This window comes from Gambusia affinis, linkage group LG03, assembly GCF_019740435.1.
Source record: "Gambusia affinis linkage group LG03, SWU_Gaff_1.0, whole genome shotgun sequence".
Classification (NCBI taxonomy): Eukaryota; Metazoa; Chordata; class Actinopteri; order Cyprinodontiformes; family Poeciliidae; genus Gambusia; species Gambusia affinis.
In genome coordinates, this window is record NC_057870.1 from 28,604,795 (window position 1) to 28,616,845 (window position 12,051).

The 12,051-nt window shown below is 35.9% G+C and overlaps 1 protein-coding gene across 1 annotated transcript in view; it reads left to right on the forward strand.

Annotated features, from left to right (window-relative positions):
- Positions 1-12,051, forward strand: part of nos1 (nitric oxide synthase 1 (neuronal)) — a 55,946-nt gene that overhangs the window by 15,141 nt on the left and 28,754 nt on the right. The window contains exons 4-5 of the mRNA XM_044111060.1: positions 4,690-4,827; positions 10,615-10,769. Of these exons, the coding sequence (XP_043966995.1) occupies positions 4,690-4,827; positions 10,615-10,769 (293 nt within the window). The remainder of the gene's footprint in view (positions 1-4,689; positions 4,828-10,614; positions 10,770-12,051) is intronic.

Below are 12,051 nucleotides of genomic sequence, written 5' to 3' on the forward strand. Positions count from 1 at the left end.
ATTATCTGCACAATTTTAACGCTTCTCCAGGCTTCATCAATGCAACCGGATGGAGTGGAATATTTCCAATAGACCTAATGAATACATGCAGCTGCAGTACCATTTCTTCTAATCGAATGAACTCTTTTCTTTGATTAATCAATTCTTTCAGATCTACAAACAGAATGCAGATTCTTTTGGAATATGTGTTTTGTTTTTCATAGAAGAAACAAAAACAGATTTGAATGGCTAACTGACCTCAGAGGTGAATTTAATAAGAAATGTTTTTGCTCAAACCTGAAGTACTTTAAAAATTAGTTGAAATGCGCATTTTGGGGAACATAATTGTTAAAAAACCATAAATGAGAAATATTACTCCAGAGAAAATCTTATTGAAGAGTTAGTGGTTTTAGAAAATTGCATGTCTAATTTTCTAAGCTGCCAGAATTTTAGACGACACACTGGATTCCTCAGGAAATCACCTGCAATTTAGTTTTCTCTCTGTGGGAAGAGATTGTTCTTCAATCTTCAACCTGAGTTTCACCTCCATTGTGATTAATACATAATCACTCTGCAAAACTATGACAGCAGATTGTTCTGTAAAATTACAACCGATTTCTGGTGGCATTCACTTGAAGAAGTCACTGAAGCAGAAAAATGTACCTCACAGTCTTATTTTTCTCCTTAAATCCTAAGAAGTGCATAAATATTTTACAATCACCCTTTTTCTCTTCTTCAAGTTGTCTGTTTTATCCACTTTCTATCAGCTGTAAAATCTTCCAGATTTTGCTGCTCATCATCTCAATTTCCTATTAGATGTTTTAATTGATGGGTGGAACGTTTGCTTCAAATACTTTAGTAATTATGCTCCATCATGCCATTCTCTTAATCAGTTTAGCTGTTATTGTAATTTCTTGTGCAGCATATCTTCTATTTTCCATCCATACTTAATTCTTGACATTGATATATGTTGATTTGAATCTGATGGGCGGCAGGAAGGAGGACCGGATCATTTAAAGAAAGGAAATATAAAATGGTCTTCATTCTGATAAATTGACCTGTTTTGAGCTGAGAAATACAATAAAACCTACAGTGGTCAGAATTCATTTTCAACCAGCAGTTGATGTTCACTCTTCATTTATTCATTTGGCTTGCAGCCTCACAGAGGTGTGGACATACAGATTCATTTATAATTGATGGATCACAACTTTGAAATAGAGTTGTTTTTAGCAAATTGTCACACAATTCCTGCATTATTCAAAAGTAAATGACAAAAATACCACCAGTTTGTGGCTTGATTCTAACTTTGAACTTTTTTTTCTGTATTTTGACAAAATATGCAGTTCTATAAACATGTCAGACCTAACATATCAACTTTATGACAGCAACAATGGAAATGGTCTGAACGGGTATGTCATATTTTGAGTGATTGCCAGGACAAAACTATTTCACCTTTAAAAAGAAAATAGCAGAATTAATTTGTTTTGCGGTACATGAGACTCCCTCAAACTGCACAAGCTATTTACCTTTTTTTCTGCTGGTGATCAGGAAAGGTTTTGTATATCAGGCCTATTTTACTCAATTGTGTTGATACCTGACCTTACAGCTAAAACCTGGATCAATGTGGGTAAATAATCTCTAGCCCATCAATATAAAGTAACCGGGGTGTCTCGATGACAAAGTTCAAAACTTAGACAAGTACACCTTCAAATCGATGTGCATAATAGAACACCTGCACACCTCAAATGGAAGCTATGGTGTAAAAAATAAGAGTTGTTTTACAAAAGATTAAAACTTGTTGCCTTGCTGTACAATGTATTAAAACATACTAGTTGTCAAAAGTATTTATTTCTCTTACCCTTTCTGTTAGTTATACTCTTCACCAAGAATACTAACCTTTCTCAAATCACACACACATTCATAAGTTGCTCTGCGTTTTGACCTCTAAAGTGAATGGAATTGAGCTTGCTAGTATTGAAAATGTCACAGTCAACTTTACAGGGATCTAGACACAAGCCTGTCAACTAGCATTGGCTTGTATCTCCTATTACTGACTTTCAGCAATCCGCCTTATTCCTGGGAGGCTTTCTGTGGAAACGATTATGGGTCTTACTTCCGGCGCCCACCAGACATAGCAGTATTTTACTGTAATTTGGAGGGTTTTTTTTTCCTAATCTGTATTCATGATAGAAGTTACATCTCTTCTTGGTTATTGTTCAATATTTAGTAAAAGTTGCATACGGACACGCCGTTTGCTATCTGAGAGCTGCTCAGTACAGCTCTGAGGATCGTAATTGTGAGTTTAATCACGGGGAGCGACAGGAACACGATCGTTAAGTTTTGTAACGGAACACTTAATTAGCGGCGCTGCTAGCTGCTCGTTTCTCTGAAGAGCTGGTAATAAGGAAGAGGAAAGCATAGAAGCTGGTCAGAGTTTTGAGCTGCCGTTTTGCACCGAAAGTGTAAAACAGCAGCTCCTTAATATTAGCTTGGTGTGATGTGAATTTTATTTTTTATTTGAACTTAAAAATAAAGTTCATGAAGTGGCTGCAGCAAGTGTGTTTTATCATGTTAGGGCCAGCAATACATTTTTATAAGACAAAATAAAATATCAGGGTTTATTTAGTCCATCACAACCAGAACCTCGAAGTTCTCCAGTGCTCAGTGTTACTTCAAACCAAGATAGAAATAACCGCAACTGCTGTGCTTCAGACCATAATACGGAGAATCTCTCTGTTGGACTTGAACCTAACTAAACCGATTCACACATTAACTTGTTATAGAGAGCAACGTCCCACTGGAAAGTGCCATACAATGCCCATGTGGAGTTCGAGTCATTGTTCTGCTGTTCGTTGCTGTACTCTAATAATCAAACCAAGTTTAATTGTGGCTGCAGCAAGTGTCTTTTGAAAGTGTGCCCAAAACAAAAGAAGTAGTTTTTAATTGCCTACCGATAGATAAGGAAACAAAAAGAATTTGGCTAAAAATTCTAAACTTGAGGAGAAAACCCAAAAGGCTATATGTGTGTTCGTTTCATTGTGTGGACAAAAAGATAGAAAAAAAAAACCTCGTAGCTGCATCCAAAGCAACTGAGTTAGTGAAGTAGCTACATATGCTAGTGCGGGTTATTTGCTGCCGTTTCTCCAAGTCACCATCCCACTCCGCAATAAGTGTAGGTAGAGGAAAATATTACCACATTTAAACTGTGATAGCTGGTATTCACACATATTTTGTAGCCTAAAACCTCTGACGAAAGCCTGTTAGCCAGTTGCTAACATAAACAAATGGCGGTTCCGGTTTGCGGCGGAAGTCGCGCGCATAAATCAAGCAAAACCTCATGGGGGCTAGGTGGATACGCGGTGCATACAACTCTTATTTGTAGATGTTTTACAAATTAATCTGGATTCAAGGCAGCCATATTTGAATTTTAAGGATGGTGTTTGTACAATTTTCGAAGTGTTGGAGATTTTCTGATTGGAAAATTCCACCTTGAGTTAAGAAACAAATGGAAAACTTTACAAAGCAAGCTCTTCTCCTTCCACCTCCATCTTTTTTCTCAAATCAACTGGATTAAGAATTACAAACATAGCATAGGAGGATCTCTTTTGATATTTTTCCCTTTTATTATAGCTGCCAATTATGTTCCCTTTTTTAAGTACTATTTTGACATTTAAAATGTGCATTAGTACGAAGCATAAAATTTAAAGAGTATGCTGACATTCAAAACTTGTACTTGTGAAAAAAAAATCTGCTAAAGTCTCAAACGTTAATGCCAAAATTACCATTTAGTAAATCTGCAGCCATATGTTGTGTCACTGTCAAGAAATCCTGTTTCAAAAAAATCTTTGAATTCTAGCAAAAAGATTTTCCTTTTTTATTTTTTTGGGGGGAACACTGAATTCTTTCTCAACTTTAGTGTCAATCATGTGTCACTGTTTAGCTGCGCAGTGAGTCTTGGCTGAACGTACCACAAAAAAGGTCTTCATATGTACTGTTCGAAGCTCCAAACTCCTTTTTGCAATTTGATAAAACACAAAAAGACTCAGCCTGTGAACACTGTTGGCATTCTCTCCAGCAAGCATAATGATTATCTTCCTGTTGCTCAAAACTGTGTAATTAACAATGCAGTGGGAGATGATGAAAGAGCTTCTAAAGAGTGCCATTGATTACTCTGATCTTTGGCAATCACTTGCTGCTTTTCTCTAGCAACGTTTACAGGCGACTTTGGGGTTAAATTGCCTTCATTGATCAGTCAGTAGCTTGAGAACCCCAATGAGGTGAGAACTGGCTCACCCTCGACTTACGGTATCGCACTGATTGCCTTTATCCTAGAGTGGAAAATAAAACAGAATTGGAAGAGGGGAAGAATGTGAATGGTTTCTGTAATGGGCTCTGCTTTCATAAGCCTGTGTGAGAGGATCTTGAACACAATGCATACCAATTTTCCTTGAGAAGAAAGAGGTTGGGTCCAAGCTGATTGCATGGTGAAACACTTCTGGATAATGCTTGTTATCTTCATCCCAACTCTCCTGTCATAAGCTTCACTCACTTCCACTTCCTGGCTGCGGTACTTTTCAGCTTTTCTCAATATGACACCTGGTGAGAAACGACTCGTCCAGCCAGCACTGCAAGTGTTACAAAGGTCAGAACCTATTAGAGTAGTTATAGTTGTGACTAATGCATATATACATCTCTGTGTGCTCTCTGCAGTCTACAGCCCAGGGCAGGATCTCACCCATTAAATCTGTGCAGAATGGCAGCCCCTCCAAATGCCCTCGCTTCATAAAGATCAAGAACTGGGAGACAGGCACTGTCTACAATGATGTCCTCCACCACAGCTGCAGTAAGGTAAGGCAAAACATATCTGCTTTTTTTATTATGTTTGACGTAACAACTGGCGATTTTCCTTCTATTATGTAAATCATTCTACAGCGGAAAAGCTAATTAATGTACAATTATCATAGGGTGAATGAGAAATGCTTTTAATCTGCCTCATTAATTTTATTTCAAAACAAAAACACACATTAATGGTGCTTCCGTGAACTTATAAAACACAATTTATATAATCTTAATAAATAGAAATAGATTGATACATTTATTTAAATTTTAATTACACTACAAAAACTAGCGATGAAATGCAATTTCAATCATTTCTCACTAGTTGCAGCTTTGTAGTCCTTGGAGGGCATACATCTTAATTTTCACAACCTTCAGTTTTCAAGATTTATTTATTTTTTTTCAACTTTAGCCTGGTAAAAACCAGCCCCTTTTTCTACACTTTGTGAACTTGGTGTTTGGTTGTGATGTATGTAATGCACCAGTTTGACCGTGAAGGAAGCTACGATATGGAGCTTATTGGAAATTGCTTCCACTATAAATAACCTTTCCCCACTGCAAAAAGTGCCAAGCTGGACATCTTTTTCAGCAATAAAATGTCTTAAGCATTCCTCTTGCTCCAGCTTTAATTGCGCAATATTTGGAAGCGCAATTAGAACCGCATTCACTTCTGCTGCCATTGCAACTGTAGGCAGACTACAATTCAAAAACAGAAGGAGTTGTAAATGACGATATAGATTTTCTGCACTGTTTGCTGACTGGCCAGGATTAAATGCATCCTGAGAAATCCAGAAATGCAGTGGAACAAATCCCAGACGGAGAACTGAAGGGAGATGAGAATTGAATGGAATTGCGTAGGAAGGTATCGACCAAACTAGTTCAATCTTGTAGTTTGTGATTTTCTTTAAAGCTTAGTTTTTAGATTTTATTATAAAATATGTTTTTCATCTATCATTTTAGAGTAACACTCAATTACTGAATAATTGGATGCATTATCTTGGACTATTGTATTAAACAGAGATAATATCAAAGGTTGCCATCGTTGTAGTCCCTAAACTCAAGTTCATAAAGGTTAGCAGGAGAATGACGTGGGTATTTCAGTGTTTGAGATCAATTGAGCAGCAGCTATCTCTTTTAAATTTGTTTGTGTTTTTAAATTATCCCCATGGTTTGAACTGCACAAAGAATGTGAAATCTTAATTGGTCATTATCCAATACTATTATGTCAGAATTGTCTGTGTTGCATGTTTATTACGTGACTAGCTATGCTGTTCTATTCCTATTTAGACAGCCATTGTCTGTGAAATACACACCACAGCAGCCCTGACAAGTCTTTTAATGTGCTTCCTGTAAAACAATATTTGCAATTACCTGTGAATATTTATTTTGTAAATATTCACCAATACTTTGCAACATGCACAATCAGTTTAAAGTACATTTACCTGAGAACACTTGGAACTGGCTGTTGGAAATTTAGTTTTCTGGTGCTGATATGTGACTTTTTGGCATACTTCATAAAAACTGTCACAATATGGTAGGAGAGTGTTTTGCCCTTATATTTCAGGACTTGAGAACTTTGTAGTCAGTGAGTCACTGACCCATAAATTCCAATGTGGATCAAAGTCTTGTACAGTCAGATGTGAGCCCATCTGCTCAACAGAAGAACCTTGACCCAAACTGGGTCACCCAACAGCACAATGATCACTAAACATAGTAGTAAAACTTCAACCGAGTGTCGAAAATGAAAGACAATCACGTTGTTGCTAAAGCCTGGTAAAGCCTGGGCTCCTAGATTTCCTGGTGATTCCAGATCCAAGCATAAATAAATGTCCAAAACTGCAGCAACAAAATCAATATTTCTATTTAATTTCACAAATAATATAAGAAAGGGGTGGAGGTATAATCATGTGGTACACAGGTTCACAGTTTCATTGTTTCATCATGTGTCATGGCGGCTGATGTGTGCAGGACTGTGGGACAATTCCTCTGAAACTATAGGGCCTGTTTTTTCTCTAATCTTGTTTGGAGAGTGCAAATATCCAAATGACCAATCTTCTTTTTTTTTAAGTTGCTGTGTATTTATCATTATTAGAAAGCTTAGAATCCACATTTTCAGAATCAGTGAATAATTCTAGTTGCTTCCAGGGAGACTTGTTCCTGGTTTTGTCTTGGACAGTCATGAATTCTTGTGCTGTGATCAACAAAACCTAAGAAATGTTTCTGAAATATGGCATGTATTTTCTTACATGACTAGCTGCACAAATTGGACAGGTTATTTGTATCAAAAGGTATCAAATTGACATTGGGTCAAATTTTTAGCTGATATAACAAATAAGTGAGAAAAGGCCATGTTTGTGAAGAGACATGTAGGGCTTTTCAGATTTTACTTGTAAATATAATGGCTGCAGAGCTTCACCTTGTACTACAGGCTGGACATCAGAGGAGGTTTCGCAGTTGGCTGAACTGAGAACTGCACACTTACCATTGCACAGCTTGACTTCAGTAGTCTGAAATATAATAGCATAACTTGGTGTGTCCTTTATTGTTCTATTCATTCAAGAGCTAAATTTTGTTTGTGGGGAGTGAGGATTCTTGTCTGAAGATTTATAGTCAGACAGCAGGGGATTAGATATTTCGGAGTACTTTTTTATTGAGTAATGAGTGCCTTATAATAAAACGATGTATCATCAGCACACTGTTATTTGGCAGCTCACATGGATGGATGATTTTCTGTAAAAGAGAATTAGGAGAATCAATATGACATATTCTTTTTCTTTGTACTTTTTGTAATTCTGTAACAAAGCCATCCAATTTGATACCTTTTCTAAGAAATTACATTTCCTCCACATTTTAGGCTCATAAAATCTCTAGCCATAATTGGCACACTGTTCAGCTGTCCAACAGCTGCTTATAATGGAAATGTTATCATTTTCCTGGTATGGGGTCCTGAAACAGAGCATGAGGTAATTTGTTCATCATTTCAAGAATTGTGCCTTTAAAATTATTCTTTTTTTCTTTATAGAAAAAAAGTTCACATCACAACTTTGGGTAGGAGGGCATTGTAAATGAAAAGCCTAACTAAAAATAAGTGTTTGGGCAGATTAATTTTTACTTATATTGTTGCCCCATAAATCCAACAGACTTCTTGTTCAGGTTAGTTTAGTAGTTGCAGGTCGTTGTGGTCCAATGATGCATAATCAACGGACTGTGAGTATACAATGTGGACTGCATAAATTTAATGTTTTCATGTAAACATCTTTAGAGATGACATACAATTTGAAGAGGAATATTTGCAGCTAAACAATGTTTAGATAATTCAACTTGCTGCCAGTGTTTAAAAATACAGAACTGACAACGTCTAAGGATAGAGAGGAGGAATACATTTGTAAAAACAACAGTTTTTTGTTCATGATTTTTATTTTGACCTAAAATCAAAAATATGATTTCTTGTTGTGGACAGCAGAACCTTTAAGTGAAATTTAAATATTCAGTTGTTTAGATGAATAGAAGCAGAAAATAGATTTTTCTAATACAGAAATTTCAGCCCTTTTCTACCATAATTTTTCATCCACTAACTTTTCATAAATTTGCTTGTAAACTGCAATCTCAGTAGCCGGTTCTTTAGTTATTAAAAAATTATTACTCTTTAAAAAGATAGAAAGTCAAAAGCTTTTTGTTTTGTTAACTGGCAAAAATCAAAGACAAAACTGAATCTTGTTAGCACAAATTTTGTCAAAGGAATGCTGTCAGAAAGCCCCACAGTTTGCAGGGTTTAAAATAATGACAATAAGGTTCTGCTCAGTAAATTATGAAAAAAGGTTGGAGGCTCCTAGGTAGTTGAAAAGTTTGCTTTAGTCTTGAGCCAACTTTCTAAATACTTGATGAAATGATTCAAAATTTCTCCCTGAATTATTTTTGGTGACAAAATACTATTTTGGAATCTGGTGGCACTCAACATCTCTTCATTGTCCATATATTTTTAAACCAATGTCAAGCTAAATTAGGTATTTTTGAATGGGATAGATCTTTTTCCAGCAGAAATATGTCGGCTGGGAGGTTAACATCCATTACTTCGTTTGCAACACAAACTAGATGCAAAAAAGAGAAAAACTTCATTCATCCATTTTAGAGACCAACTTTTTGTGTGTGTTGTTTTTCTCTGTGATATTACACAAAAGAATTAGAATAAGATGTTCAGTCATTTCCGACACATCTTAGAAGATAATGTTTAGCCTTTTTTTTCAGTTCATTTCTCAGTTGCTTTGGTTTTTTTCACGACATATTTTGTCACTTAGCCAAATTTTCTACTTTTAGTCAATGAGTCCACCTACCAAAGAAAAGGTGATCTTTGCTGTTTTAAAGCATGCACCGTCCATTTGTAAACAGAAACCTAATCCCGTTGACTTATTGGACAGCCTGTCGTGTGCATCCCAATGAATGGGCTGTAATGGCATCTTCAGATTTATTATATATCACAGATGAGCCATCTTATTCCAAAGGGACAGCTGGCTGGCATGAATGCCCAGAGCAGTGTGACGAGCGGACGTGCTGGAGCATGAGTTATTCCTTTGTTTTATTTTTAACTCTCTGCTCATCCATTTTTCCCTTTTTACTCCGTCACCTCTTTGTTTCATCTGTCTTGCTCTTGCTTGTCGTTACCTCTCCCCAGCTTGACTGCTTATTCCGACTTGAAATCCATTTGTCTTCCATTGTTGTTTTTTTTCTTTCCTCAGTTTGCTCATGGATTATTTTTTTTCTCTTCATATTTATTTTTCTTTTTGAACACATTCTTACAGTGTTGCCAAAGTGTAAGTGGGTGGTTGAGTTTAATGAGACAATTTTGGGCACACTAGGGTCCTAGTCAAATTTTCTCTTTGCTAACATCATCTACTTATGCTGCTCTCGGTTCTCTCTCCAAAAAATTCAAGGTGACTGTTGACTAAACCTTTAATAACATGATGACCACACAGGGAGGGATAGATTTTTTGTTTTGTTCTTGTAGCCATCTGTTATTTATGCGTTTGTCTTTTTCTTGTCTGTTTTATTCTTCAAGTCCCCATTTAATGGAACGACACCAACATGACTCACTGACTTACTCATTCATTGATACACATGCCATCCCTTTATATAACAATAGGAAATATAACATTTGCAGTGTTTTGAATTCTTAGAGTTAAAACAGTTTTACTTATTATCCCTACTTAAGTGTAATTCTTGAACTATTTGAAAGGGCTTGAATACACCCGAGTTAAGGACTCAATGTGTTGATTGTATGAAAGCAGAAAAAAATAACTGAGGCTGACTTAACACCTAACTGTTTCAAAAATGACTCATGAGAGTTTTGGTTATTAAACTTAAGGAACCAGATGAAAACTGAACTCAAAGCAAGTTTTTTAGATTTTTATCTTATGAAAACCTAAGATTCACTAGCACTCTTTTTTTTCTCCAGGCTGTTGGACCTTAATTTTAAAAGGAAATGCAAATTTTACATTCATCTGAAAATATGTATATATTTGTCTCCACCCTCAAACTCTGTTTGCAATTGTGGTTATCCTGAAACATAATACAGCTGTCTGCATTATGTTAAAGGCTGAAAACTAAAGGTTTTACCGTGTTTTCAGTTGAAGCAACACAACTCTGGATGTCTTTCCCATTGAGTGTGAAATCTGGAGGCTGATTTTTTTCTTTTTTCTTCAAGGCAACAAAAATTGATTGCTTTTGCTTAGTTGTTTGAATGTTGTGATGATTTAATGTTTAATTTTACTTTTGTACAGTATTAACTTGCTTGCTTATTTGCAGATGCCAATCTGCAGTGAAAACGTCTGCAATGGTTCTGTGATGATGCCAAATCAGGGTGTTCGCAAACCAGATGAAGTCAGAACCAAAGAGGAACTTCTTCCCCTGGCCGCTGACTTCATTGACCAATACTACACCTCCATCAAAAGGCAGGTTCAGCTCATAATACCATACAAGAATTAAAGCCTCTAAACCTGTGTGATTTGCTATATGGAGATTTAAAATTTTTGGACAGTTAAACTGTCATCTAAATAATCCTAATAAAGTGACAAGTCTGTCAGCTCTGCTCACTGAAATATCGCTACACAGGGCAACATACTTGGGTTTCCAGTGAGTCAAAGAACTGATCTAAATTCTCTTCCTCCCAAAATATGTTTAGTTAGAAGACCCATTGTCAACTCCACATTTCCCCTTGTAGAAGATTTTAAGTAGAGTAAAGAAAATATTTGAAAGGCCTGGTTTGGTTTCAGCTGCCTCTTCTTAAATGGAACAAAAGGCGTTCTTAGTAAATTAGAGAAGCTGCAGTGGCTTTGGAAAATGTACTTCACTACAAAGTCCACAGGATTTGTTAATGGAGCAAATCTAGTCTACAAGAGACATCCGGTATGAATAACGTTACTGAACAAATCTGACATTACAAATGAGTTTTCCAACTGAATTTAAAAAAGAAGACTAGCAAAAAGAGCAATCAAATACTTTAGCTTGTCAAACGTAAACAATGTGTCTGTAACCTTTAAGATATTTCACATCCAAAATGAATTCTGAAATTAAACTATAAACTATAGACAGGCCGTTGCTGATTCACTGTAGAAGAATCCAGTTTTAGTCTTTCAATGAAAACTTCAGCCATTTAATTTATTTTCACTTTCAAAACAAAAAGCCTGTTTTGAGATTCTTTATCGCACTTGATTTCTGAAACATTTCCCCATTTAGATGTTCGTTTGCTTCTCTTTAAATTGAGTGCATGTATACATACACAATACCCATGTGGGAGCCCATATTCTCAATGTGTCAGCATGTTCTGTGACTGCTTCTTAACAACTTATCATTTGATTCTGGTTGTTTATTGATCTTTTGGTTTTATTGATTTTACAAATACTTTGTTCCACTTTTAGGCATCATGGTCAATTTATCATTTCCAAATTTCCCACATGAGTAATTTTGACATCACCTGCATTTTGATTCATGTTTATACAATGTTATCATGTGAAACCATGAAGATAAGGCACCATCTTTTTCCTATGGGGTATCGTTTATGATGACTATAGACAGGCCGTTGCTGATTCACTGTAGAAGAATCCAGTTTTAGTCTTTCAATGAAAACTTTAGCCATTTAATTTATTTTCACTTTCAAAACAAAAAGCCTGTTTTGAGATTCTTTATCACACTTGATTTCTGAAACATTTCCCCATTTAGATGTTCTTTTGCTTCTCTTTTAGA